The sequence below is a fragment of the Anser cygnoides genome, chromosome 12, assembly GCF_040182565.1.
Source record: "Anser cygnoides isolate HZ-2024a breed goose chromosome 12, Taihu_goose_T2T_genome, whole genome shotgun sequence".
NCBI lineage: Eukaryota > Metazoa > Chordata > Aves > Anseriformes > Anatidae > Anser > Anser cygnoides.
In genome coordinates, this window is record NC_089884.1 from 4214718 (window position 1) to 4242409 (window position 27692).

The window sequence follows — 27692 nt, forward strand, 5'->3', positions numbered from 1 at the left end:
ACTCACAACAGCGTAGCAACGGCCTTATGGAGATGCAGGGCTCTGTAACCTGGGCCAAGCTGACTGTGGTGTCAAAACACACAGCTGCTATCAAGCATGCACATGAAAACTGACACAAAGTCAGGAAATGTTTGTCTAATGTATTCGTACCCTTAAACGATGAAGTATATAATTCTGTCACTATTACAGACACCTCCAGAAGAAGCAGTAACATAATGGTCATTATTAGATGTTAGTCTGTGCTCTTTATTTGTTTTTAATCATCTGCTTTTCCTTCAAGGCAACTCAAGTTTAATATAATTATCGATAAGGCTGTTTTTACTTTATCTGCTTTTTTCTTGTTATTATTTTGGCATTATTTGAACTGACATCAATATTAAATTCCTCCAGCTAGGGGCCTGTCCAGATGGGCTGTACAGCAAGACAGACACCTGGATAGCACGCCACAGCCTGCCCTTTCCCTGCAGCACGACTTCAGTTCTGTTAAACAAAGGTCAGTAAAGCAAATTAAACAAGTATGAGAATCCATAGAGGGAACTGATGGATGGGGCTCACTGAAGTGAGAAGTGCCACCAAGATTTCCAAATAAGATAAAGTCTGGAATAGCTTGGGATGGGGATTTTTAGCATGCATTTTAAAGAAAAGGTCTGACCACAAAATTAGGCTCCAGGCTTCTATATAGGAACTTTGTAAGCATGACTGCCAGAGTTTGGATATGTTTGGATTAAGGACTGGCTGGGACTAAATTCTCATAAACAACTTGATCTCCTGCGATAGTGAAAAGCAAAAGTTTGGGACTCTGATTTCACAGACTATCTGAAAAATATATTTCCAAGTCACAATGAAGTTTATTATCATTAAAGGGCATTTGTTCAAGCCTGACTCAAAGTAAATAATACTAGCTTTTGAATCAGCAAAGCTCCTCTGAATCTTTCGGAGATCCCTGGAGGTCTCCTTGCTAGGGACACGCACTTGTATGTGATGAATGAACAGCACCTCTTATACTGAATTGCTGTATAATCCATAGGCTGAAACTTTAGAGGAATCTGTCAGCACAAAATTTATAAATATCACACAAACTCAAGCAGCTAGTGACTGCTTCACCAACAGCTTGTAAATAAAGGGCAATATATGTTGATTTATGTGCAGACATGAAGAAAAGCTTGTATATTTTACATCATATTGACAGATGCAATGAATGTTACTACCTTATCACACACCTTGCCTTTCCTGAGTAAACTATATATTAAAACTAGTTAGGTCAGCTTTAACCATGAATATGTTTTTTTACTGTACTAGTTGAAGGCTAGCTTTTCTCACAAATATAAGCATGCTTTTGGTTCTCCCTGCCTGTTTCCCCACTTGCCTCTCCAAACACCACCCCAGTTCCCTTCTCCCTTTCATCCTGAAGCACTGCAGTTCCTGCCCTGACTTTCCTTCTACTGAAATCACTTATCAACCTCATCATATCTGACCTGTCAGCTGTCTTTGACGCATTCAATCACATGCCTGGAAATCTGATGCTTCCCTCAGCTCCTGTGACTACATCTTCCTCTCATTTTCCTACGAGGTCTGTAATCACTTTTCCTGCATGTCTTTGTCTTATTATTTACATTCCAGGTTTCTGGGGAAATTTTGTTTTCCCCACTTCAGTTTCTTCCCTTTCTTTGTGCTACCATTCATACGTGTTCAGCGATTGCTTCAGGGCTGGCAGTTCAGAGATCTTACTCTTCCTTCCTGTTTTTCCATTTAGACTACAATGTTGACCTCTACCTTTTCAATGTTTAGCAGACAGCTCGTCACAGCTAAAAACTGAGCTCTTAAATCTTTCCCCTAAAGCACTCCCTTCCAGTTCTTTTGATTGCTCTGGACAACACTATCATCCTGCCTCTTATTCAAGCTTAAAAAGTGAGACAAAATGGAGAACATTTTTGTCACAGAATCTGCTTTCTAGGTCTGTGTATTTAGGTTGCATCTTAATCTAGACGATTCTTTCACACATCATCCCAAAGGGCTGTTTCTAGCCATTCAAACAGTTAAATACCCTGCCCAGGCTCTCCTCAGCAGGTTTGCAACATGTTTTCACAGCCCTTGTCAAAATCAAGATACTGTAATTCATATCCTGACAGTCTTTTGCTGTACAGAGTATTTCCCTACTCTGCCACTTCAACAACGCCTCTGTTACTGTGATTCCATTGCCTCTTCCCTAATGCATGTCTTTTCATGGATCATCCCCACATAACCAGTTTTTCATGTTCATACACTATGGCACCAACTTTCATTGACATGTTTTCAAAGAAACCTTTTGGGCTTTTTTTCCCAAGCTTTCCCATGTAATAGGAGGAGCTCCCTGCAAGCTTCTGTAACAAGCTTTCTCCTTAGCATGTGTTTCTTCTGACAGATCTACAAGAATCTTGACATTTAGCAATGGGTGCTAAGACTACTATGAATCCTGCTCAGCCATTTCACCAGCCTTAATTGAAGTTGTGTTAAAATAACTTATTCTAAACATTTTTTGGAGGAATAGTACATATCCCTTGCTTCTGGCTTTTAAAACAGCTCCAACATTCAAAATTAGGGGCTATAAAATTTATGTAGCTAACCAACTTCAGTACTTCCAGTAAGACTCTTCAAGACCAAATCTGTTCTGGTTCTTTCTATTGCAAACAATGGTGATTAAAAAAAAAAAAATTGCTTGTGTCCAATGGTGAAGTTAGACTAACTTTTAGTTTCTGTGGTTAATATCAAAGTTTGTCAATTACAAATTTACTTTCTAAAAATATTCTGATATAATCTTATAAGGTGTGTTACTGGACATGCATTCTGGCTAGTAATGCCCTTAAAACAAGATCTACACAAATCAAAAATGACCAAAGTATTGTGCAGAAACCTTAATGACGAATATAAGCAGAGCTATAGAAATCACAGAACTGCTCTAGTATATATTCTAGTATATGATGGTTGGACATGATGATCCATGATTCCAACTGTTTTGCTGTATACAGCTGCAGGTATGAAAGCCACAAAGGTGATGTGTACATCATTGTTCTTTTGGTGCCAATAGCCACCCCCACCCCTTCCCTTTAGAGTATCTGGGGAATGCACAAGCAGCATAAAGCTAGCATAACTATATAGAACTTATTTTCCCCGGAACTCACTCTCAATGCAGTCTCCAATGTGATCATCACCATTTTGAACCTCACAGGTCTCTGCTCTAGCTCTTCTATTCCTGAGAGAAATGTTCAGCCACGTTCCTTTTAAGATAGCAGTCAAATAGTGAGATAACAGTGAAATTTGCAGCATTGTTCTTATGTGCTTGCAGTCTGAATTGTTACTATTATGGTTAATTTGTCTCAGATAAGAATTCATGGCTCATTATTGTAAATGGATGGTGTTTGTTGGCATTAGTACTTTGACACTGGAGGATCATTTTTGCTTTTGTTGGTCAAGAAAATGAAAACTGGACGTATTTATCTGGATGGAGTGTAATAATGCTATAGGAATATAGGTCTAAGTATGCAGTTTAGGGTAGGGAGATTCATAATGTAGTTACCTAAGATGGAACAAAATCCCCTTTCTATTCCCACTAAAGTTGATTGGAAAGTCAAAAGGTTTGAAGTAGGTGGCAGAAGACTCTACAGGACTGATATCTGAATCATCATCTAGGCATCGTGGTTTCAGACACTGAATTGCTTCAAAAAAGGAGCAAGCCGCCAAATAAAGACAAAGTGTCTATAATATCGATTTCTTCAATGACTACATATCTGTCTACTTCACAGTGGACTAATTTAAAGTTTATTTCCTACACTGATTCATATGATAAAAGATAATGGAGAAAAAAATGCACATAACTCTTTAAAACCATGAATGCATAATGCCCCATCTTAGAAAAAAAGACAGCCTTTAGCATGTAACCTTGTTTACCATGGTTCAGGATCTGGAGAGCTCATGGTCCATTGGAACCCTTCTAATCAGCCAGCAAACAATCTCATTTGCCAAAAGACTTCTACTTAGCTCAGAAAATTCTTTGCGATTTCCAGACACTTTACCTTTCTACGTTGCAGCCTTATCTTTCTCTGAACACGTTTGTAAATTAGTGACTCAGCCCCCTGCTTATTTTAAAGAAACAGAAATAACTTGATTAATCCAAAGCCTTTGAAAGATGTGAACCTTATGAGACCAGACATGCTCCCTTCTTTCCCCACCATTACAGATTCTGTGTCTTAAACGGCAGTTTAAACCTTATAAAAAAATTAAAGGCATTTAGGTTCCATGCTGACCCTCTCTGTACAGGACTGAACTTTACCCAAGATGTATTCATCCTGTAATTCTCTTTTAACATAGTGGAGAGAGTTAACACAGTTGGAGTCTGGAGTTCAACTCAGGCATGCTCCATTTCTTTAGATTTCCTTCAATTACCCTCTCATCAGAAATATTACATTAATCTCTGCATAATTTAAAGTCTCCATTACATCATGGACTTTATCAAAACCTTGGTAACGTTAAAGGGGTAATGGGAAAATGGTAGAAGAGATCAGAACCGTGTTTCTGATTAGGCAGTTAATCAACATTCAGGTACCTCTTTCCTGGCTTTAGCATCTATAAAAGAGCATTAATTAGATACACAGTTATTAATATAGCCTTCCTGTAGAACGTAGAAACATTTAAATTGGTTTCATGTACATCACTGGTAGATTTGTTTTGGGTAGTTTTTAACACCAGAAGTATCATAGTGTTTGCACCACTTGCCTATAAATGCTAATATCTTGTACATTTCTGTAAAAATAGTAATTTAATAACTATGTTATACTTATATATATATATATTATACTTTTTACATAATAACTGTGTATGTTCACCTGTAACCTCTTCAGTGGTCCAATGCACTGGCTATGCTTTGGTGTCAGTGTGTGCCAAATTTTATTGGTCACTAGTTTTGACTATCCTGGAATTGTCTTCTGAAAAAAGAAGGGAGTCTTTTCACTGCAACTCTCACTGAATTTGAAAGGCTGAAACAGCTGTCTCCAGACAGATAACACACAACCTTATTCCAGCAGCTAAGAAATCAATTTTTAGTATCAGGAGTAGCAGTAGGTATGCTTGTGGCTAGAGCAAATGCATGAACTCACTGAACAGTAATAACATTGTAAAAAAGGTTTATAAAGAAGAGAGAAGTAAATGAGTTTATCCTTAAAATTTGCAGCTTATAACATCATATATAATTTGTTTCCCATTTATGTGAGGAGATGATTCCAAAATTCTTAATGATAGGAAAAACACAGTATGCATTAGTACTGTGTTTGTGAAATGAGTGTCTTATAATTCTACTCAAAGCTCCAGTAGGCACTCATATATCAATGTCAATATTTAACTTCGGGAGCTAAAATGTCGGCATGTGCTAAGCAATTGGCCAAAATTGGCAAGACTGGGGAGAAACATGCCAATCCAAACTAATCAGCTTGCACAGGGGAATAGGTTGCTCAGGCTGAAGTCATTTTCAAAGGGTATCTGTTTGACACCAGCAGATGATATTTCCAAGAGTCTCTCTCACACTGCTAACTCATTTATTATAAAACTATACTGGCAGATCTGGAACAGTGCTGATATACACCAACGCACTCTTCTAACTTCTTGCACTGGCCTTGCTCACTGCTGAATCCTTGTTTCTGCTTCTCCTACTTGTCTTGTACCTACATATACGCACCCTATTGGGCTGTTCTTGTGATGTGCAAAATGTACATGCATGTAAGTAATACTGTCTAAGACAAAAGCAGCAACTAAAAGACTAGTTAAGTTGGCTTTGAAATTCAGAAGCATGTATTACCCAGTGCAGTGCTACATTTATGTAATACAATTCATATTTACTACGGATTTGACATATCTTACTGGGGGTGGTGTAATTTCTCTGGCAAAGCAGCTAACACATTGTAGATATTTTATTTTATATTTGAAATTGTTACAGATTTTAGTTGATACTTTGTCAGAGCAATGTCACCTTCATTTGACCAATACTAAATAAATGCTTCCTTTCTTTTCCAGTTTGTTCAAAACAAAACAATTGCAGAGGTGATTACCTGCAGTCTGGAAATGTATTTTCTGATGCTCTAATCTGATAAATTCAGCTGAACGACTGGAAATATTCAGAAATTGAAATTAATAGGCACAGTTTTGAAACAGTAGCATTGAACAAATCTAATTTCTCATAAATGCATAAAAATAACAGCTACCCAGCCTTTTAAAGCACAGTATGACTTTAAGCAGTCAGGTCTCAACTTCCATAGGTTAGTTTGCATAAATAGGATCGTAGAACCAAAAGGGTTGGAAAAGACCTCCAAGATCATCTGGTCCAACCATCCCCCTACCACCAGTATTACCCACTAAACCACGTCCCTAAGTACCACATCTAACCTTTTCTTAAACACCTCCCATTTTGTAGTCTATCACTTTTCCTGGACAGCCTCTCTAGATGTTTATTTCAGCAATGTTATTTCTCAGATCTGTAGGTGTACACTAATCCCAACTTGAAATACTAAAAGAATCAACTAAAAACTCCTCCTATTTAGCAAGAATAAGCATGTATAATATGCATAGCATACATGGAAGAGGAGAAATCAGAAGAAAATTGCCAAGTTTGGCTACATTAATACTGACTAGACTTTATTTCAATTTTTTATTTTTAAAGAGGAACTCTAAGCATGACTGGCATGAATACTAACCAATGACACATACGCACTAGGTGTATGGGTAAAGAAGGGCCTTACAGTGTAGGTCTGCAATACTCCAGATATCAATAGCATTTTAAAGGACTTGAGTATCATCGGCTTTCTAGCAGAGAAGCAAAAGCAACATCATCTAAACTTCAGGCCCAATCTAATCTCTCTATTCAGCTTCAATATCACATATCACATTTAAAACTGAACAGCAAGTTGTCAGCATGAAGAGCATATTTTGAGCTGTTGGGATGTTACAGAGTGGAGAAATATCCAAGGAAGTAGACACTTAAAAGAAAAAAAAAAATCCCATTGTGTGTAGTAGCCATTATTGCCAGAAAAAAATTATTTGAAGTGGTCACCAGTTCAGTTCTAGTTTTTAGCCACAGTCCACCCCAGAACAATTCAGATAATTATCTTAAGTTATATATTTAGCTGACTTTAAGAGGTTACTCAGAAATACAAAATATTATAAATCTACGGTTTCTGCTGAGAAAATGAAAACATAGATGTTCCTTTGAATTCATACCACTAAATGGTCTATCAAACCAGTCTCTTTAAATGTTCATTTCATGTCTACAGAATAACTGTCAGGAACAATATTACAGATTTTAAGGAACTAGTTGTATTTGCTGGTAACTTTTTTTTTTTTTTTAACATCGCAATCACACATCTTCTAAACTGTAGTGTTTTTTCAATGGGTATATTTCTGGAACATGTTTGAATGGTTTAAAATGTACAAAACCTGTCATTTCTTACCTAATTAACTCAATAAAACTTAACATCATTAAGTACATTTTAAATAAGTTTATGTACAATTTGAGGGTATTTCTACTTGTTATTTATATAACTAGGTATAACGTCCTCTGTACAATTATGTATGTGCATATGGACTTCTGTGCCATATCAAGCCCCACTAACTTTAGGTGGGCTCCCAAAGCCGACTGCACAACAGGTTGCAGAACTGAGTACACCTGCACAGAAATTAGAAGACTGGACACAGAGGTCTGTGGTACAAGTGAAACTCACATCATGACTGTCTCGATTTGACTACAATCCCTTAACCTTCAAACTATCCTTCCCTCACTAGAGTCTAATCAAGCAAAGTATCTAAAGAGACTAAAAAAAAAAAAAAAAAAAGTATTTTTCTCTTACACATATTTGAGAATGTGTCTGTATTCACTGATAATTTAGCAGTAACAATAATGATGTTAATATGAAAAACGCACCTGTAATGAAGATAGTAAGTATTAATGTAATAGATGGAATTGCTGGTGTTACTACTTTTAGAAAGTGAGATTTATACCCCTGGAACTCACTGATTGACAGTACTTTCTAGTTACTTGAGTATCATCATTTAGATACTATGTTATATACCCACATGGTATGTACTCTAATGGAAGAAACGAACTTTAATTAGACTTGTGCAAACACAACTTTCACAGCAAAACTCTCCCCAGTTTTTGAAATTCTGGCCAATATAAGAATATTTTGTTCTCAGAAATGGGAAAGTTTCTTCAGCAAAATTTCCTAGTTGTCCTAGTTAAATTTTTGTTTTGTTTTAATTATCACTGCTCTGAAAAGTAGAAAAATACTACAGAATATTAAAATATGCTAAAGCAACCTAAAAGGTGCAGGATAAATATAAATAAATAAATATACATGCATATATTGTTCTTAACAAAGTCACCTTTTGTAACTAGCTCCTCTGAAGCTTCTTCTTTGGAACAGGAATTAATTTTTTTTTTTTTGGGGGGGGGAGGGAGAACAAAAATCCTACAAAAATAAATACTAGTTGAGCCCTGAAAAACGTAATTACACGATTGTCTAAGACTCAGCCAAGTCACTCACAGTAAAGGCTGAGAACTGAATCTGTCGGTAACCAAACTGCACTTGTGAACAGAAAGAGCAATGACCTTAAAGGTCTTTTCCATTTAAAACTTTCTGTGATCTGTCTTAGTCTCATGCCATTCAAGAATGTGTTGCTTCAGTCTTCAGACATTTGATGTTCCTGCATAAATAACACAGGGCGTACAAGAGATACAGATGCTTCTGTTGCTTTGAAAAATGAACTGAATGAACGATAACACTTTACATCTGCCTGTCCATGGTCAGGACAATTCAAATCTGTCAGCTAATACCATTTAAATTTTTCTAATGGTTTAATACCAAATATGGTAATTTATGAGAAAAAAATAAAACATTGTCTATTGACACTGTAGCCACATGCCTCAAATCAGAAAAATATTATGGTGGGGAGGAGGGGCATTAAAATGGGAAAAGTGAATGTAATTAATAGAAGTTAAATTCAAGATTGTCTTTAAGGCTTCTTTGCAATCACAGTACTGACATCTGTCCAAGTCTCTCTTTTTCAACACACCTGAGGCCTTCCATCCTCAGTTTAACAAATTAATTCCGATGTAGAGACTTCCAGCTCATTTAAATTCTTCATAGCATTATTTCCCCTCCAGCCTCTCACCTTACTTTCTGTTTATAGTAATGGAATATTTTGCTTACTAGGTTCAAGTCAACTGTCCAGGTTAACAAAAAACAAACAAAAAACCGAACCAAACCAAACAAAAAAACCACACACACACACACAAAAAAAAACAACCTTTTCTTAGTTGACTGTCAACTACTGATATCAATTTTTTTTTTTCAACATTGTTTAAATTTCCTTGTAAGAAAAAAGAATAGACTAAGTAAAATATTATTTCTGGTGTGACTGACCTACTAATGAATGCTCCAAGGTCTGCTTGTTCAAGACATGACTGCTGTGTTTTTGAATCTTATTTCAGTATCTTGTTTCAATAAATTTGAGTCTAACTTCATCTTTATGTTTATAAAATATAAAAGGAAATATGAAATGCAATTATCATTCTATGATTAGCCAATTAAGTGAAATAATTATTGTCAAATTAAAATTCCAGAATTCAGTCCTTTAAATAATAATATAAATATTTTGTCATTGATATAAAGCCTAATCCTGCCAGCCAGAGCAGTTCTTTTGCAGATTTCCGTAGGGTTGTTGTTGCTGAGCTCATCAAAAACAAATCTGTGTGTATTTTCATAATATTTTACCTTTTTAACTTGTCTTGTTTTCCTCATCACTTGTGCATAACTCAAATCCTAAAAGTTCTTTAATCTATATCTTTGACTTGACTTGTTCTAACCAAGTTCTTCACAGAAACTTTCTCTGACATGTCATTGCCAGTGTAGAAAAAGAACAGCTTTACCAACCTCAATATATCTTGTGATGAGATTGCTGTTAAATGTAAAACATACACTTAACAGTCATTTGTTTTTAAATTGATGAGAATTGAGCAAAATTTGCAGGGACTGCTCTTCTCCATTTTAGGTATTTTTCATTCAACCCTAAATTAAATGTCAGCTATCAACTTTTAGGTTGCAATAAGGGGCCTGTTTTCTCTCCCCCTCTCTCTCATCATTAGGAAGTTTGTAGATATTCTCTTGTTGAAAATGTTTGGGAGACTTCCAGAGAGAACCGTCTGTACCGCTAGTGTTGTTGAGCCCCCCTCAGTATGGTTACATTCATTCTGAACAGAGCTATTTTACCTGTGTCAGTTGAAAATATGAGGAAATGAGTGAGCAGTAAGGAACAACATGGGCAATCTCAGGCCCAGCACCAGGCATGCCCCATAACACGTTTTTTCTCCTGCTTTTCCTTTCCTCAAGTATGATTTTTGTAGTCCTGCTCCCTGACTAGGAACCCAGATCTAGTTTTTGATTTCTTCTTCTTCCTCAATCTGAATTACTAAATTCTAAGTTATATCTGAACAAAGTGGTTTTACGTTGTCTGCAGTAGCATCTAGAAAAAGCTGACAGAGGACATCATCTAGGTCTTGTTTTAAACATGGAGCCTAGAATAATGACATGAGGTTTAATATTCTTTGCAATATTTGTTACCATTAACTGTTATAGCTTTGGACAGTCCTGTACCTGACAACTATATATCTTGCCAGCTTGAAGTCAGTGATTCTCAGAGGTAATAAGTCAGGTACAACAATGCCCTTTTGTCAATCAACTCTTCATTCAGCATCTTTTAATTTCACCAAACAGCTTATTGTTCTGTTGTGGGAAAGCTGCAGTCTGTCCATATACTTCATTAGCTCGCATTTCCTACTTCTGCTTGACAAGAACCCCTAAACTTTCTCTTGTTATATCTGGGCAACTCTCTAGCCTGTGTCCCATTATCCCTCAATATCCTGAACACAGTAGGCAGCTACAGAATAGGTGAGACTGCTGCTTTTTGCATGCATTATAGTTTTAATCAGGCTCTTCAGTTCTATGCTCAGTTACTTCAGAAATCTGCCACATATGACTTCTTCCATGACTTACAAAAGAGGCACATATTCTAAGTATAGATAATAATTGTAACATTTAAATGATAATACCAAGATGTTTTGTATAGGGAGGAAATTCATGCAGGGTATTTTTACCATGAACAGCTCTTTCACAGGGCTATCTATCCTCACACCAGATGTCAAATACAAAAAGAAATACTTTGGCATGAATAACAAAGTTCATTTGACTGAAGGATTTACCTCCTAGGAACAAGAACCTCATAAAACATAAATACTGGGAGCAAAGTGAGCCTCGTAAGGGCTTTTGCAAAAATTAAACCCATAACTTGCCACTAGAAATGGGATATTTCATCTGTTCAATAAGCACTAAAGTTCTCTTTGTTTTTATGGCATCGTAATCTTTGATTACTCTGATAAATATTTGGACTAGACAAAACATTGCAATGGAACTAATCGCAGCTATAAAAGAACTGTGTGTAGAAATGAATTGGGAATGCAATGATACCAGCACATTCTATGATTTTATAGAAGTTCAAATACAGAACCACATTATTTAAACTGTCTGGTGGCCCCGTTCTTTCATGTCTCTGTGTCTCCATCTGCACCTAAGGAAAATGTTATGCTTGCTGGCTTTGCACAAACATGAATAGATAACTGTACCAGACATGGAGTACTAGCCTCCCTCTCCATGACTGGGTGAACCCAAAACACACAACTAAATAGTAGCAAATGTTGGCAAAGAAAAACAATATAGTCTTGTGCTGAGGACTATGTCTGGCTATGCTGATACCTAGCTAGAGAATTCATGCTATCACTTACAACAACTGTGTACAAACATCCTTAGTCTCAAGGAGGAGATCCTTCCTTCCCCATCGCTTCAGCTCACCTGCAATGTCCCTTTGTTTTGGTTTTATTTCTCAGAGAACAGACTGGTACCAGTATGAAACACTGAACAAACTGCTGGCAGATTACATGCACATTCTTACTCCACTCTTTGCTTAAGATTACAGTTCTCTTTCTCCATACTTACTATTATAGCACTCTGAAGAAATATAAGACTTGCCTAGAAAGGCTCGAGTCATGTCTTATTTTTTCACGTTGTAAAGACTATTCAGTGCTACTTAATCTTTTACAGTAGGAGAGGGAATCTCTGTGTCATTCTAAGCACCACGCAGTGCTCAGCTGCCAGGGGCCTATATTCTGCCCACAGTTCAGCTGGGGAAGATCTGTAGTCAGAAGGTCAACTCAAGAAGCATTTTCCAACACCTAGAACTGCTTTTTATAACTCAATCTAAGGAAAGTGGTCAGACTTCTTTGGGGGCTAGAAAACCTCAACATGAATACTTTCAAAAGCAAAATGCTTTTCTGCACCTCATTATATTCTAAGCAGATGCAATAATGTAAATAAAGTTCAAGCACAAATCATATCTAAAAATGTTAGCCCAGTGGCGAAAGTCATGCTTAGTGTAGCACCAGCAACATTTATGAAGTGGTAACAGGAATATATTTGAACCAATGGGCTGCATATTTATATCACTGATGCAATGGTGTCATGTACTGTCACATATTTCTAACATATTACTTCTAACAGCTGAAGTCTGCATTTGTTTCCAGTCGACTAAACCCAGAACAACTGAAGCAAAGCCAATGGAGATACTTCAGATGTCACTGATTGGAACAAAGAACAGGAATTTGCACTTAGCATTTATATAGTCTTTTTCATCTTCAAAGAGCATCACAAACATCAGCTACTTCTAATTCTCTCACAACGACCTTCATGCTAACCTTTTGGGATAAAAGTAATATGTTACAAGAAAAAAAAATTGACACTGTAATCAAGCATACACCAAGCCTCAGATGTGTAAACTATCTCTGCCTTGACCTCTATCTCTGCCTCATGGTAGGTTGTACCTCATCAAGAATATCTGGCCTTTTACTATGGCTCAGGTAGTATTTCACCATACAATGCATTCTACTAACATTAGATGATGGTAATAATCCTTGAATAATAGTTTACTACAATAGGGGATACAGCAATTCCTTTTTAACAGACATCAAAAAATTGCTGAAAACCGTCACAGGGCAAAGCAGGTACATATCTAGGTTAGACGTCAAAATTCTGTAGTTTTGAATTCCTACTCTGCAGTTATTCTGGGAATTCCTTATTAGGAATTTCATAAGACTTTTAGAAAGCTTTCTCAGAAGCAGCAGAAGCTTCCTCCGTATGCATCAGTTTTCTCTCTGTCCCCCAACCCAGACGTGCAATTCTGATTATCAATTTTGTGTGTCTCTAAGGCCAGAATCTTGAATAAGTTCCTTATGTTCCAGCTGCTTGTGCACTTCATACAGAGGAATAGATCGAAGCAGGCAGTACTCATTTTCATGGTGACCCAGAACAGCTATTGTTACAAGAACACCTTTAATCTCCTGTTTCTGATTTTGAATTGAATCCAAGTGGGGAGAGATGAAAGAAAGTGTCTCACAAATCTGTTACTACAGCTGGTACTTCTTAATTTATCATATGCTACCTTTAATTCTCTTTGATTCTTCTTACAATTATTGCTTCTATTTCTTAATTTGACAACCAGGCATTTTTTGCTACTTTTTGACAGTGAAAAAGCCCTCTCCTCCTACTTTTATGTAGCTACTTCCTCAGGGAAAAAATAAAGTTACTGCACTATGCTATCAATGCATGAATTTAACTTCTCCTTTGGTAAGTTTTCATATAGAGCGCACAGATGAGCAGCTAAATAACACTTCGTTACTTACAGTTAAGGAAAAGACTTACAAAATAAACTGAAGAGTGAAAGAAGGATCAGGGTCATGCTGATATGAAGTGCATCAGTTGCACTGCAGTCCATTCTGGATTTCTTGCAGGAACACACTTGTAATTTCAGTTCCGTGTTGTTAGTCAGAGGTGGTTTTCCAGAATCTGTCACTGAGATTGGGATGTTGTAAATTGGCCTTTTTCAGGTTTTGAAGCAGGACGACCTGGGCATGAGTATCTGAAAAGGATCAGGAGGTAAGAATTAGCCAAATAGTAGTCATTTGAGTAGGAAGAGGAATCTGTAGACAGTATCAGACATGCCACAGTTACTCGTAGAAATTAAGAAGAAAATGAGAGCACTCTAAGGAAAACATTAGAGAATTGAACTGAATGGGAAGTAAGAAGAGGCAGTTACAGAAATTCTTTCAGGGGCTTACAGCTAATTGCAAACATATTCCAAAGCCCATCAAAAGAAAGACTTTCAAGAGTCTCTTTTGTTTAAATATATTATTTGGTCTTCAAATTATTGGCAGAGTTTACTGTGGAAATGAATATACTAATGAAACACTAAGGCATGTCATCCCCAAAGCAACACAAGAGGGAAGAACTTATCTATTTGCCAAAGGAAAATTCCCTTCTTGCAAGGAAGCACAGGTGAAACTGTTTAACTGCTTCCCCAGTTTCACTAAGAAGGCAGTGAAGGGAAATAATATCCCTTTAGATCCACAGATCTGCTTCACCTACGCAACAATGAGTCTTAACAGCTCTTGGTAGCCAGGTGTGCTCATTTAGGAGGTTTAGCACAGGGTAGCACTGGCAAACAGGGGAACAGCAAAGAAAATGACTCCTTCACACTGTCCATGATAACCTTCAGGCAGGCACAGACATCACATCCATTTTTAGTCCTTTCTAAGCAGAATATGAAATGAGCACTAAAAGTCCAGGAAGCAGCCTTGCTGAAAGAGACCTGGGGGACATCAAGCTTAATGTGAGTAAGCAGTGTGCCATTGCAACAATGGAGGCAAAGCTGTAGGCACATCACTAGCAGGGATAGGGATGTGATCATCCCACTCAGTGTCAGGCCACTCGTGGTGTACCGTGTCCAGTTCTGGTCCCCACAATTCTAAAATGCTGTTACTGATGATAGTATATAGATCCAGTACATTTGGGTATTGTATTTGTGAATTCTACAGTTCAAATACGTGAAATCAGGAAGTTTTTCAGGTGTACTGCTAAAGCCCGTGCAAAGGTTCCATGCTGTCCTATAGCAAAGCTTTGTGCATCCCTTGCAAACAAATTCCATGGAAAAAAATATGGTAACCTTTACAAAATTATGTCATCAGTAGACATTCTTTAAAGCAATACTAAAAGAGAAAAGTTTGGACAATGTATTAAGAAGAAGAAAAAAAAAAATCTTGTGTCAGACAAAATGCAGACAAACTATTAGTATTGCCCACCGGGCAGCTGGTCCTAGAAAAAAACAGAGGACAGTGTAAAGCAGCAGTAATGGATTCATCCTGCAGGACTTCCATGCACTGCTGCTGTTGAATTCACATAATGGACAGCCTCAGGGTGATTATACTGTGAGTTAGAGGCAGGAGGACTAAATGCATAAGAAAAAAAAGAAATAAACTTACTGTTAATCTTGGTGATTTTCCACATTTTTTCTGGGCCGGATTGCTTACTCAGTTCAAATTTAAATGGGTCTGTGTTGGGATGAAGGTCTTTGTCTGATGCTCCTAGTACCACTACTCTGAGATCTTTTGCATCATCACAGACTTTTGCCAGTGTTGGATAAAGGGACGGGACATTGTCATTGACATCCTCCAAGGTGATGTGTAAAGTTCCTGTACCTGTAGCGGGAGGGTTACCTAAGCAAAGAAGAAACACAAGTGTTTATTAAATCATACTTCCATAAACATATCTCTTATTCTCTTGGCATGCTTGCCAAGGAAAATAATTTTTATATGTCTTCCTTCTTTTACATGAGAACTACTGCTTTAAGACATTGAAGAGTCAGTATTGTAAATTGTTGCTATGTTTTCAAAATGCACCCTGTTTCTCTACAGTATGGACAATTATTCTAAGGAAACCTCTGGGAGAAGAATATTTTGAAGTCAAAATGAGATTAGTACATGAATAGGTATTTGGAACAGAAGCTGTTCATAGACACATACTGAGAGAATCATAGTGGGAAACATCCCCTACATAGACAGTGTGGTATTGAAAGAACCAATAACAAGACAAATAGGAGGAAAAATGACAGCAGAAGAGAATCAATTTGTATGGTGGGGACCCATAAACAGACCAGGAGCAGATCATTCCTCAACAGCCCTTAGGCCCACATTTAGTTATGTGGTGAAGTAAAACCTGTCAGCCTGCAACTCTAGAAAATGAGATCTTTTATTTTCCCAGAGCCATCCTGTGCTAGCAGTGGAGTTTCAAGCTTTCTCGAATTATTTGCCAGCCTGTCTCAGCCTTGACCTGAAAGATCCAGTTTCAGAGGTGAGGATGTTGTTTATTCACCATGGTACCACGACAAGCCTTTGCACTGAGGCTGTGACTGACAAACCAGCCGTGGCACTGGAAGTGTTTATAATGGAGACATCTGCCCACTGGGAACCAGACTGATCCTAGCACCTCATTTCACAGAGGTCAGAGAGGAGCTGACAAGTGGTAATAACTTTCAGTCACTATAGATATGTGCCATGGTTGAGCCAGTAACCTACTGATTTTGGTCTAAATATCGATATCGTATTACAGATCCCTTTGCTGTCCCATTTTGACTGATGTGAAAGTTTTCTAAAAGGACATGTTTTACCTTCAATATACACCATACTTGCTAATTTCCCACTTTAAATGCTGCACTTACTGAAGGGTTGTTTGTGTTGCTCATTTTACTGGTTTACTATTCAAAATCTGTGATCTCTGCACTTCCCTTAGCTATAAACCCTCAGCAGGTAGAAAGGATTGAAGAGATTGTGCTTAACCTGTAAAGCAGTAGTGCAATGTGTGACAGTGGTTTTGAGTTTATCATTGAAAGAGGTACACTTTAGCAGCCCACCAAACTATGGAATTACTGCTGCACTGTGAGTGCATAGTAAGGGAGAAGTAAATACTCTGTGGTCTGGATCTGATAAACTACTAACTGTAACAGAATGCAATTAGTCCTTTCAAATAATAAATGTTACTAATGGTGACACTTCATCTGTTTCATGCACACATAAATGCATAACAAAGGCAGAATTTTCATAGTTCTTTAGCTCCCCCCCCATCTCTCACTTTGTCATGAGGAGGGTTAGGGTTGAGTTCTTTTCAATGAAAAATAAATTATTTTTCACTTTTTATTGGACTAATTGAATTTGCAGAAAGACTCTAATACATTTTTTGTTCTTGATATATTATTAAGTAAAGTCATACAGCAGAATGGATGAAAAGACATTCGAGTATTTGAAATATGATCATAAAAGCCAGCCTTTCATGCACTTAATTAAACTGCTGTCTTTAATTTTGAATGCATTATTTCCACACTGGACTGATAATGTCATATGCACTGCCCTTCTTATCTTTCTCTGAAGTCAGTAATATTAAAATCTGCCTTTTGAAATTAAGAAGCCAACAGCATTATGAATGTACTGTTATTTTGTCAAATGCAGATATGGCTGCATTTTTTTCTGCTATGTTAATGTTTCACTATCTTTATATGGCTTATGGGCCAGTCAACTATTACGCACAAATAAGGAGAAAGGAAATTGCTTCTGTCCATTTCAATGACTTATTCTCTGGTTGTTTTATTTCTAATGAATTAAACAAAATCTTTCAGTGATTTATGAAGTCTTGCAAAAGAAAAAATAAGCTAATGTCAAGGTCATAAACGGATGCTTGTTAACATGCATGTCATAAGAAATGCAACAAAAAATGAATCAAGGAAAAATGGTCACAACATATCCATTGGGAATATATGACTTTTATAAATTTGACACTAATATGCCTTTGAAATAAGAAACACTCAAAAATCCCATGATCTCTAGACAGTTCTAGTTTTGAAATGAAAGAGTTCCTTAGCATATTTTAATTCTGAAATAAAACTTCTAGTTTTTATTGTAAAACTTTGCAGCTGAAAGGAGAAATAAGGCGTAAAGCAAGGGCTCAGTCTGATAACCCTTGGAAGCACCTTTTCAAAAGAGCTTAGCTCCCATTTTTGTCACTGAACGGGCTATTCCTACTGAGGCTGAATTCTTTGAACCTGCAGGTACTTAGAATCATTTGGGACAGAGAAAATTTCAAATTCCTGCTAAGGTTCTCACAAGTGGCATAGCTGTGAACATACTATGGCATATGAATGAAATGTCATGGTGTTACTCATTACTCACATATGTAAAAGCTGCTAAAACAGACTGAAGGATGGCTAGTTTGGATACTGAAAGAAAATCAGAGCTTGGTATTGAATCCTGATTTTAATAATCTAGGTCAAAACTGAGAACCTTACTGAGTAATCTTCAACGAGACAGTAATGCAGGTAAGGTCTTCAAAGTTAGTTAAGGTCTGTGAGAATGAAACTGTAGTTGGGAACACTAAAAACGTACAGATTCATCTTAGATCATGCTGCAATTGGAAATCTATGATACATTATCTGAATTGCATTAGGACTGTTAATGTCTTCATATCCTAGCATTAGACCACATAAAAAGCTTCTGATAGCAGTCTTCATTTCGGCAATAGCTACTGCTGTTGTAAGATGCAATGAGAAAAAAATAGACTAAAAAAAGTAGTTCTATTTCATGAGTTAGATACCACCATAGAATATGATGGGATCTATTGTCTGTGGACTAGAATCTGTAATGCAAAGGAGTGTTACCAGAAGATGTAGATGTTAAATTTAATTTTAGTGCTATCAGCATAAATGACTGTGTTGCTACCTTTACTTTAAAGAACAGTATCAAAAGAAATATTATAGAAACATATACTTTGTATACTTCTATTTAGTTGTATTTTAATGAAAAGCTAGGCAGAATCATATCAGAATTATTAGTATAGAATAGAATAGAATTATTAGTATAATGCCTTGAGATACAAGCCCTCTGTAGAAAAACCTGGCCAAGAAATTTGAAAACTAGTGTTCAGCTTTGGTCCAAAAAGTTCCCATAGGAACGATGATGGCATTTAGACATCTAACTACTCAAATGAGGCTGCGAATCAGGTAGTTAGATTCTTAAAAGATACCAATTACGGACAACGATGGCCATGGACTAAGATGACATTTCTCTTAAGTATCAAGACTTGCATAAAATGGCATGTCTAACAAGCAATCATATGGTTGAATGGCTGATGATGCGTTTAATCTGAGCATAACATTTTTATGGACATGAAGAGACATTTCACGTTGCCCTTTCTAGTTTTCTTACAGAAATGTGATGTTGTTGTATACAGATTTCGAATATGGGTGAACTATGCTTCATGAAATTGAAGATAATATTTGGACTGTTTTGAAACTGAATTAAGGAATTCCTCATCAGTGTATCTTCCAACACCAACTATTTTCATTTACTTGACATGACAACAGAAATACAGAGTTGGCAAACACCACACAGGAAGTGAGACTTTCAAATATCCCTAGCACAGTAAGAAACCAAACATCCTTAGAAGTCAGGGAAAGTCAAGGGCTTAATTTTTGGGGGTATCCAAAGGAAATCTCACATGACTGAGAATTGCCTGCATAGCATCCTATTTCATTGTACCTGCATTTCTATCCTACAGTTAGTATCATAAAAGATTGATAGATGGTTCCATGCTGCATGAGTAAGTCCGCAATCATGTCCAAATGTCTCACCACACTTTGTGTAGACATATCTACGGAAGCTTTAAAATAGTCAGTGAAGATGTTAATAGCTATGTAGCATCAAATCATTTATACGAAAGTTGGTTTCATATGATGATAACTCAATATGTGACTTTCATGAGAGCATTTTGAGTTCATACATTTGTTTCACTCAATGCTAAGGAAGCCCTGGGAAACATACCACTGGCTGTACCGGCATGTGGGCCATGCCAGCCTGACATTTTCACATCCAATGGTGTTTTCCTCAATTAACTGAGCAATAACAACAACAGTAACACTGGGAAAAACTAATTAGGCACTTCACTGTTGGAATTGCAACAGTTCTCGTGTTTAGACCCTACATTCCCTTCTAGGAGTAGAGCTGGGCATGCAGTGGTTAAGCATAGACATCCATTTACACTGAGTTGCCAGCGTGTACTTACAGGAGTCAGCTAGAATGATTGTTCTAAATTGGTAGAATATTTGCAAGATGGAAATGTTGTTTAAATGCAACATAAACACACACACAAACAAAATCATAAAAGATTTAGTCCTTTTCTTCCAGCTTTCCCTTTCCTATTTTCAAATGCCAACATTAGCCTAAATGACCCTGAATACGTTATACTAGCATTCAAAAACATACTCAGAACTTAGAAAATGAACTGTTTGGGACATTTGAAATTACGGTGAATTTAGATTATTCGTGAAAATGAAAATGCATATTTCTTAAAGCTGTGGAAATGTTCTTAAGTATGTATCCAGGTAAAACAGTTACTTGAACACGGCTACTTAAAATTATATTCTTTGATCAACAGGCCTCTAAAATCAAATAATTAAATCTATATTATTCAGCCTTCATTGAGCTTTTCTAATTCCAAAGTCCATCTTTGGAATAACTGAGATATGTATCTTTGTGTTTTTAAAATATATATATTTTTTTAATTTGTAGATTTAAAGGATATTATTAGCTAACCAAATTGGATATAACAACATTTTTTCAGCTAAACTGAATTTTGTTTCATTTGTGAAAACCAACATGAAAATCTTCAAGAAATATTTTCTCTTTGAGCTTGACTTTTTTCTGGTTTGACACCAAACTTGACTTGATCTAAAGCAGGACAAGTTGCACAAGGGAGAAATAAATATTATCAAACACAAAAATACTTGTCCACATGCTATGTGAAAGGTAGCTTTTGCTAAATCAGATGAAAGTTAGTTTATACTTGTACATAATACGATTTGTTTAGTGGCACAGCTAGGAAACAAAGTTGATTGATAATCAACTAACAAAATCCCCAGACACAAATCATAAAGTGTTAAGGCATGAGAATACATGTTTCTACTTAAGTTTGGAAAGTTCACCTAATGGCATCAAAAGCTAAATATATGAATTATTCTGTTTTTAAAACAATAATGTTTTGTATCTTGATCTTTACAGCAAAACAATATTTATATAAATGCTTTTACAGAACAATGTTTAATTAAGAATGATTAGGAAAAAAAGGAATTTAATTCAAATTATTATACCTTCTTTTTGAAGAGCATTGGAGACCAGGGATTCTGGTGGTATTTATCAACTTTCCAAAGAAGAAAAATCAACCGCTTTAAAGAATCCAGTGGCTACATAGATCTAAGCCACAGTACTGCTACAAGCTAGAACAGTATTTTAGGAAGAATGGAGCCTGAACTGTCCCTTTTTACGTGTTCATTATGAATGGTAAAAAGACTTCTGCACTCCTTTCTTCTTACTGAATTATGCTTCCAAAACCATCAAATTAATACATATTATCTATGTCCTTCTATGTCATGATGCAGAAATTACAAGGCCATTTAATTCGTAGAGCAAGTGGTTTGTCCTCTGCCAAATCTGTAGGGTATCCACTGCCATACAGATTTTCTCTCAAGCTGACAGAATGGAAATTATTTATTTTCAATTTTGCTATTTATGGTTTACCATTTAGCAGTGTTTTTTAATCTTGCACTGTCATTTATGTAACCCACAAAGACTGATTCTTTTTTTTTTTTCTGCTGCTACTTTTTAGCTGGCTAACAGAGTTACATGGATACAGAATGAGAAGGTAGAATGAACTGTTTGAGCAATTACAGTAAGAACAATTTTTCTTCATTTTTGAGCAGAAAAAAAGCCTTTGAGAATGTGGGTTTTCTAATTTCTGGCACAATTACCTTTCCTCTGACCCATCATGAATAAAGCTTTTTCTCTTTAAACTTCTATAAACCATATTTGAATCATAGTCATATCAAGGTCAATTTGGAACAACTATAATGATGTCTACAGAATTTCCTTCATTCTACTCCCATGTAACTAACTATAAATTGTAGGACTGCCTACGATTTCTCCTTGGATGTGTTTTTTTTTCACCAATTTCTCTATTTTCATCTTCATATGTACGGGAAAGAGAAGCTGTTTTGTTGTATTTAATAGGGCAAGAAAAGAGAACAAAGAATGAAAGGAACATTGTAGAAATTCCCAAAGTGTTTGGAGGGAGCTATGCATTCAGACTGTGCAGTATATGGTTAGACTATGTAACATGCTCTCTCTTTAAGTGATTGTATTTCAGATATAGACTGTGAGAAATAATGGTTCATGCTTTATAATGATAGTGCTATGAAAATTTAACTGAAATTTCAGAGTCTCCTCCCTCATAATTCTCTTTTTCCTCCATATGCTGTTTTTCTAATCAGAAAATGTGTGCATGCTAGGTGATTTGGCAGCAGGTACCCTCTGTGCAGGCATAAATCCCATTCAGACAGGCATATTCCAATACTTTTTGTGTTCAAGCTGAACTCCATTAATGGTTCAACTAGAGTAAATGGAACCAACAGTGGGAAGATACTAAGATATGGGTGTGCTGCTCAGAATCTGACATACTCAGAAACTGGCCTTATAAATGCCACATGCTGACATTTTCTATAAAAGAGGTTCCAAATTTCCCATGAGCTGAAATTTCCTATTTTAAAAATATGCATTGGCATATTGATTTTTTAAAAAATAAATAAATAAATAAATAAATGCTAAAAGTTGCAATCCTTCATTCATTCAGATAATATATGCAGATCCTATTTTTGAGTAATTACATTTCAAAAGAGCACAGTTCTTTCAGCATATCGAATTGCTACTGACATATGCCATCCGTCTTAAATACTGTTTTCAGTATTCTAATTTCTTTTTCTAATCATGAGTCCATGATGACAAATTAAAACAATATTTTGTGTGCAATTCATATTTTATTGAAATTTAAAATGGCAAGAAAAGGATGAGTATTCAGTTTATTTTCTCTTCTCAATTAATACAGCAATTAAGATAAGGAGTATAAAACTGGCTTAATTGGGTAGCCATGGCAACTAATTGCCTGATTTCCTCAAAAATAGCATGTTTTAGGTGGAATCAATCTGTGGTAATTTAATTACGTACATCATGAAGCAAGAAGACAGGTTAGATACATGTAAGGAAAAATTCTGTTTCCAAATTGTTACACATCTTTGTTACTCCGGTTTTTTCTAGCTGTTGTCTGTTTCTGTTCATTACCTGTACTACAGAATGATAATTTTTCCTTTTAACGATTAGGATTATCAAGAAGAGCACAATGAATGCCTGAAAGTAGTTCAGGTGGTACCCAGAAAAAAGGAAAAAACTGAAAATTAGTCTCTGACTTCTTCCTCATTTTCCTTAGAATGGCAAACTGGCCACAGTCATAGAACCAAAATTCCCTTTTTAAATATAAATTAATAAATAAATAAATGACCAGTGCAACTCGAGGCAAACACTGAAATCACTCCAGTCTAGATATAACTTCTTATGGCCTTTACCTTGTGTAATCATGTATCACAGTATCACAGATTTCTAGGTTGGAAGAGACCTCAAGATCATCGAGTCCAACCTCCGACCTAACACTAAGTACTCCACTAAACCATATCCCTAAGCTCTACATCTAAACGTCTTTTAAAGACCTCCAGGGATGGTGACTCCACCACCTCCCTGGGCAGCCCGTTCCAATGCTTAATAACCCTTTCGGTAAAGAAGTACTTCCTAACATCCAACCTAAAACTCCCCTGTCGCAACTTTCGCCCATTCCCCCTCGTCCTGTCACCAGGCACGTAGGAGAACAGACCAACCCCCACCTCTCTACAGCCTCCTTTAAGGTACCTATAGAGAGCGATAAGGTCGCCCCTGAGCCTCCTCTTCTCCAGGCTGAACAAGCCCAGCTCCCTCAGCCGCTCCTCGTAAGACTTGTATAGTCCATGAAATAGAGATTACTGCTCCCGAAGCTGATTTCCTGCAGCTCAACCCTCCTGTTGGACATCCTGCCTATACTAGGGATGGCTGCCATGCAAACACTTATGATTTCAAATGCTGGGGATGGTGATGCAACATAGGGAGCAAACCACTTTCAGAAAAGAAAAAGGTGATTTTCACTCCCGGGTTATTGCTGTAAGAAACTCTGCTTACTGTGATTTAGTATATTGAAAGCTGTATCTATTAAAAATGTGAACCAGTAAGAAGCTGGATCACTGGCAATAGATGAGAGTTTCTGTCTCAGTGGGAGAACACTGCTAACTGACTTGTACCCTGCCCAGGTGGCATCAGAAAAGGGAAGTAGATACTGTATTTAAGCCAAGTCAGCAAGACTGGGCATTAGTTTTTCAGCATTTTTCATCAGGAGCTTACATACCTGAACAGCACAGGTGGTTTTTCCATGTATTAGGCAAACAAAGGTAACCAAAGTTTTTCTTCTAAAGAGATGCAAAAGACTATACAACGGGAACATTAACTAGGATATTGTGCCTCACTACAATAACGTTGTTCATTAACTTAAGACTGTTTGAATATATATTGTTATTCCTTCCTCTCTCTTAAAGAAAAGGGAGAAACCATATTTAGCCTTTTTTTTTTTTAAAGATTTCATACATCTTCCAGATTATTTTTTAGCTTCCCCTCCATAATTTTCATCTTTTTCTCCTCCCTTACGTTTTCTAAATTGTAACTCAAACTCTCAGAATGTAAGTAAAAAATGGACTCTTCTTGCAGAGTTTTTTAGCATGTCTGACCTTATGAGAAAAACATACAGACATACAGGTATTCTGCTTTATGAGAGTCCTCCCAGATACTCCATAATATACTACCATATGTAGGATGACCCTACAACATGGTCACACAGCAGAACTCCTGGAAGGTCTGATGCAAGCAGATTTCTCAAATTGAAATGACTTCTTGCCTTTATTTAATCTATATAAGTTTTACAGATACACTCCCAATAATTGCACTTTATTGTGGTGATATTGCATTGTTTTTACTGATTAGAATAATGAATTCAGGAAATAGAATGATCTCTGTTGGCACTTTCCTTAATTGAATGAAACCGCTGATGTTTTCCAAGTTTGCATAAATATGACTTTGTCCCATTATGAGCTCATTCTCAGATTAAACACAGTTCGTGACACTTCAATGTATTAACTCTGCTTCATGATATTTCCTACCATTATTTAATTTCTTCTTTAATAGACCAGAGACTCTATGTCCACACAAGTATTTAATAAAGAGTTTTCAAATTCTAAAGACACTACCTTGACCTTTTCTGAAATCAAAAGTACAGAGCAAATTAGGATATTCATTCCAAAAAGTCCTTTTTAACGTAAAACTTCCCTCAATAAAAGGTCAAACTTTATTATCTATAAAATTAATACTGTGTCCATCAAATTTGCTATTACACATTGTTTCGCTTGTGTTTGGGAAGGTACAGGAACCTTCAGATGTTTAGAGCAGAAGTAATATAGTTCATACTTACTTAGCTACATTTCTTTTCAGTTAATTGGACAAAGCTGAAAAATAGCATCAAGTTCAAAAAGAATATCATAAACAACTGTATTATTTCCTGCAGTAAAATGACTCCGTTTAGAGTTGAATGACAGTAAAGAATACTTTTGTGATTTACTGAAAAAAGATATATGGATTTATATAAAGACTACCAACCATGAAGCTCCTGGTTTTACTTCTGACAGAAATCTTCAACATTTTACAAATAAGAAAAATGCCCAGCACTTGTCTCCTGCACTGAAGTGTAATAACCAGAAGCCAGTGCCTGATGAATCCAGTGACAGATTCTCTGTTGACATCAGTGAAATGGTATGAAAAAAGTATCACTGTAAATTTTGTTTTCAGCTGTCTAATCTCTTCAACTAAAATAGCACCCAAATGGTATGGTCACTTTAAAAACAGGTGGCAATGAAATATGATGGGACAACAGGATCCCTTCTGTAATTATATATACTCAATATGCTATGAATACTAATAGAAAATAATATCTTTTTTTACTCTTCTTGTGTAGGATTAAGGTCCTACATTTGTCCTTTTAATGTCCAAGGTTTTATTTTATTTTAGATCCTCTCCTTATTATAAATACTGTTAAAAATTAGCACACAATTCACAGACGTTTCCACAGTAAGCATCATGTCTGCAATCCCTTATACTATCAATTGACATTAGCACTGCTGAAACTCCTGGCAGTACTGTCAGAAACTGAACTCGGGAAGATGTGCACGCATCTGCCTCTGGCTTTGCCCAGTGAGGCCAGGGCTCCAGAGCTGCTCTTGCTCCTACCAGCTCCCCCAGATTTCATTATTACATAGTTAGACAAACCATCAGCAATTTTTCCAGTTACCAACCTGCTTCTAAGTTTAATGTGTTCTTTGGTAATTAATCCAGGGCTGATACAGACCACAAGGTTAATATCAGCTATTTAAGCTCTGCTATTTAATGCTATTTCCACATATGGCCGAGCTACATACGGTGAAGTAATACAATACTCTGAATGATCATTATTAACACTTTAGCATGCCAGTACTAAATGCACACATGTGGTTTCTAATTACTTCATTCAAAGAAGTCAATAATGTTGGAGTAGATTAGCTCCTGTGCTAACAGGACCACCAAATTACAAATAAACACAACAGCTGCTAGAATTAGATGCTGACCCAGTATCTCAATGGAAGAGAGTTCCTTCCTCTCTAACCCATGTTAAATACCTTCTCTTGCTCGGCTGTTCAGTGCACAGACACCTTTCCCTCCTCTTGCTTTTCCAGAGTTTGAATGTTTCCAGGGAAACATTCTGGGAATTAAGGGGTCACCTAGCAGTAAGACTCCTAGCTTGGAATGGATGAACAATGAGTGTTACCGCCCTGAGAGCACGATAAAGTTCTACCCAAAAAGTTATGAAAATCCACTTTCATTCAGACCGATTTCCACAGTAAGAAATATTCAACTTTCTGTTCCACATTTTTTCTTGAGGATATTTGACTCCACCTTTAAAACATACGCAATTTTTTCCTTTTGATAATTCCTCAGTAATGTTATCCTGACTTTTTACTCTCATCCTAAGACAACATTTCCCAGCGTACCCCATCTTAAAGATGCATTCAAAAGATCTTTACTCAATAGCAAGTAAAAACAGAAATAAGTTTAGAGCTACGTTTTTCTATGAAAATTTCTTAACACAAATATGTATATGAATAGATAAGTAAATCATCATGTCAGCAGATTTTTTTTCTTTTATATTGAAGATAATACTTTCTTTTTCCTGTCAGGGCCTGCAAATGTTCCCTGAGTCATGTGGTTACAAAAATACAGAATTACCCTCCTAAAAATAACATTTTACAATTCATCACCAGGACTAAACCAGCTGCAGCTGTGAAAAAGTGTTAACATATTAGCTGTTACATTACAGACAAATCTTTTATTTATTTTATGCCGTTAGCTCTAGAGATTTGCAGAAATGCTCAGGATTTTCTCTTTCTTTCTGTGCCACTGAAGTCACTTACTGAGTTTTCACTAGATACTTTAATTTTGATTATATTTGACAGAAGGAACTTTAATCCATGTAATATGTAAAAAATACTGCATTTTAATAAGGGCTTTTACTTATGTTTTTATTGCCACTGTCATTGCATAGAATAGAATTCAGCATATCAGGGACGGGTTGTTATTGGTATTTAGGTGCCTGAGGCTTACTAACTACGCAAATATTGTGAAGAAATTAACTCTGAAAAAGATGATTTAT

General features: G+C 36.4%; 1 protein-coding gene and 1 long non-coding RNA gene across 3 annotated transcripts in view; one reads left to right on the top strand and one right to left on the bottom strand.

The window, feature by feature from the left end:
- The window catches only part of CDH13 (cadherin 13), a 482951-nt gene that overhangs the window by 2876 nt on the left and 452383 nt on the right, over positions 1 to 27692 (bottom strand). Inside the window, 4 exon segments of the mRNA XM_067004389.1 lie at positions 3159 to 6130; positions 13824 to 13992; positions 13994 to 14040; positions 15440 to 15673. Coding sequence (XP_066860490.1) covers positions 6105 to 6130; positions 13824 to 13992; positions 13994 to 14040; positions 15440 to 15673 — 476 coding nt within the window. The 3' untranslated portion in view covers positions 3159 to 6104.
- LOC136791795 (uncharacterized) lies at positions 391 to 21852 on the top strand. Of its 2 annotated transcripts, none has more exons than XR_010834523.1 (3): positions 391 to 493; positions 16218 to 16307; positions 21663 to 21852. It is a non-coding gene; the product is annotated as an uncharacterized lncRNA (long non-coding RNA). The 2 variants fall into 2 exon arrangements; XR_010834524.1 differs by lacking the exon at positions 391 to 493 and adding an exon at positions 13989 to 14057.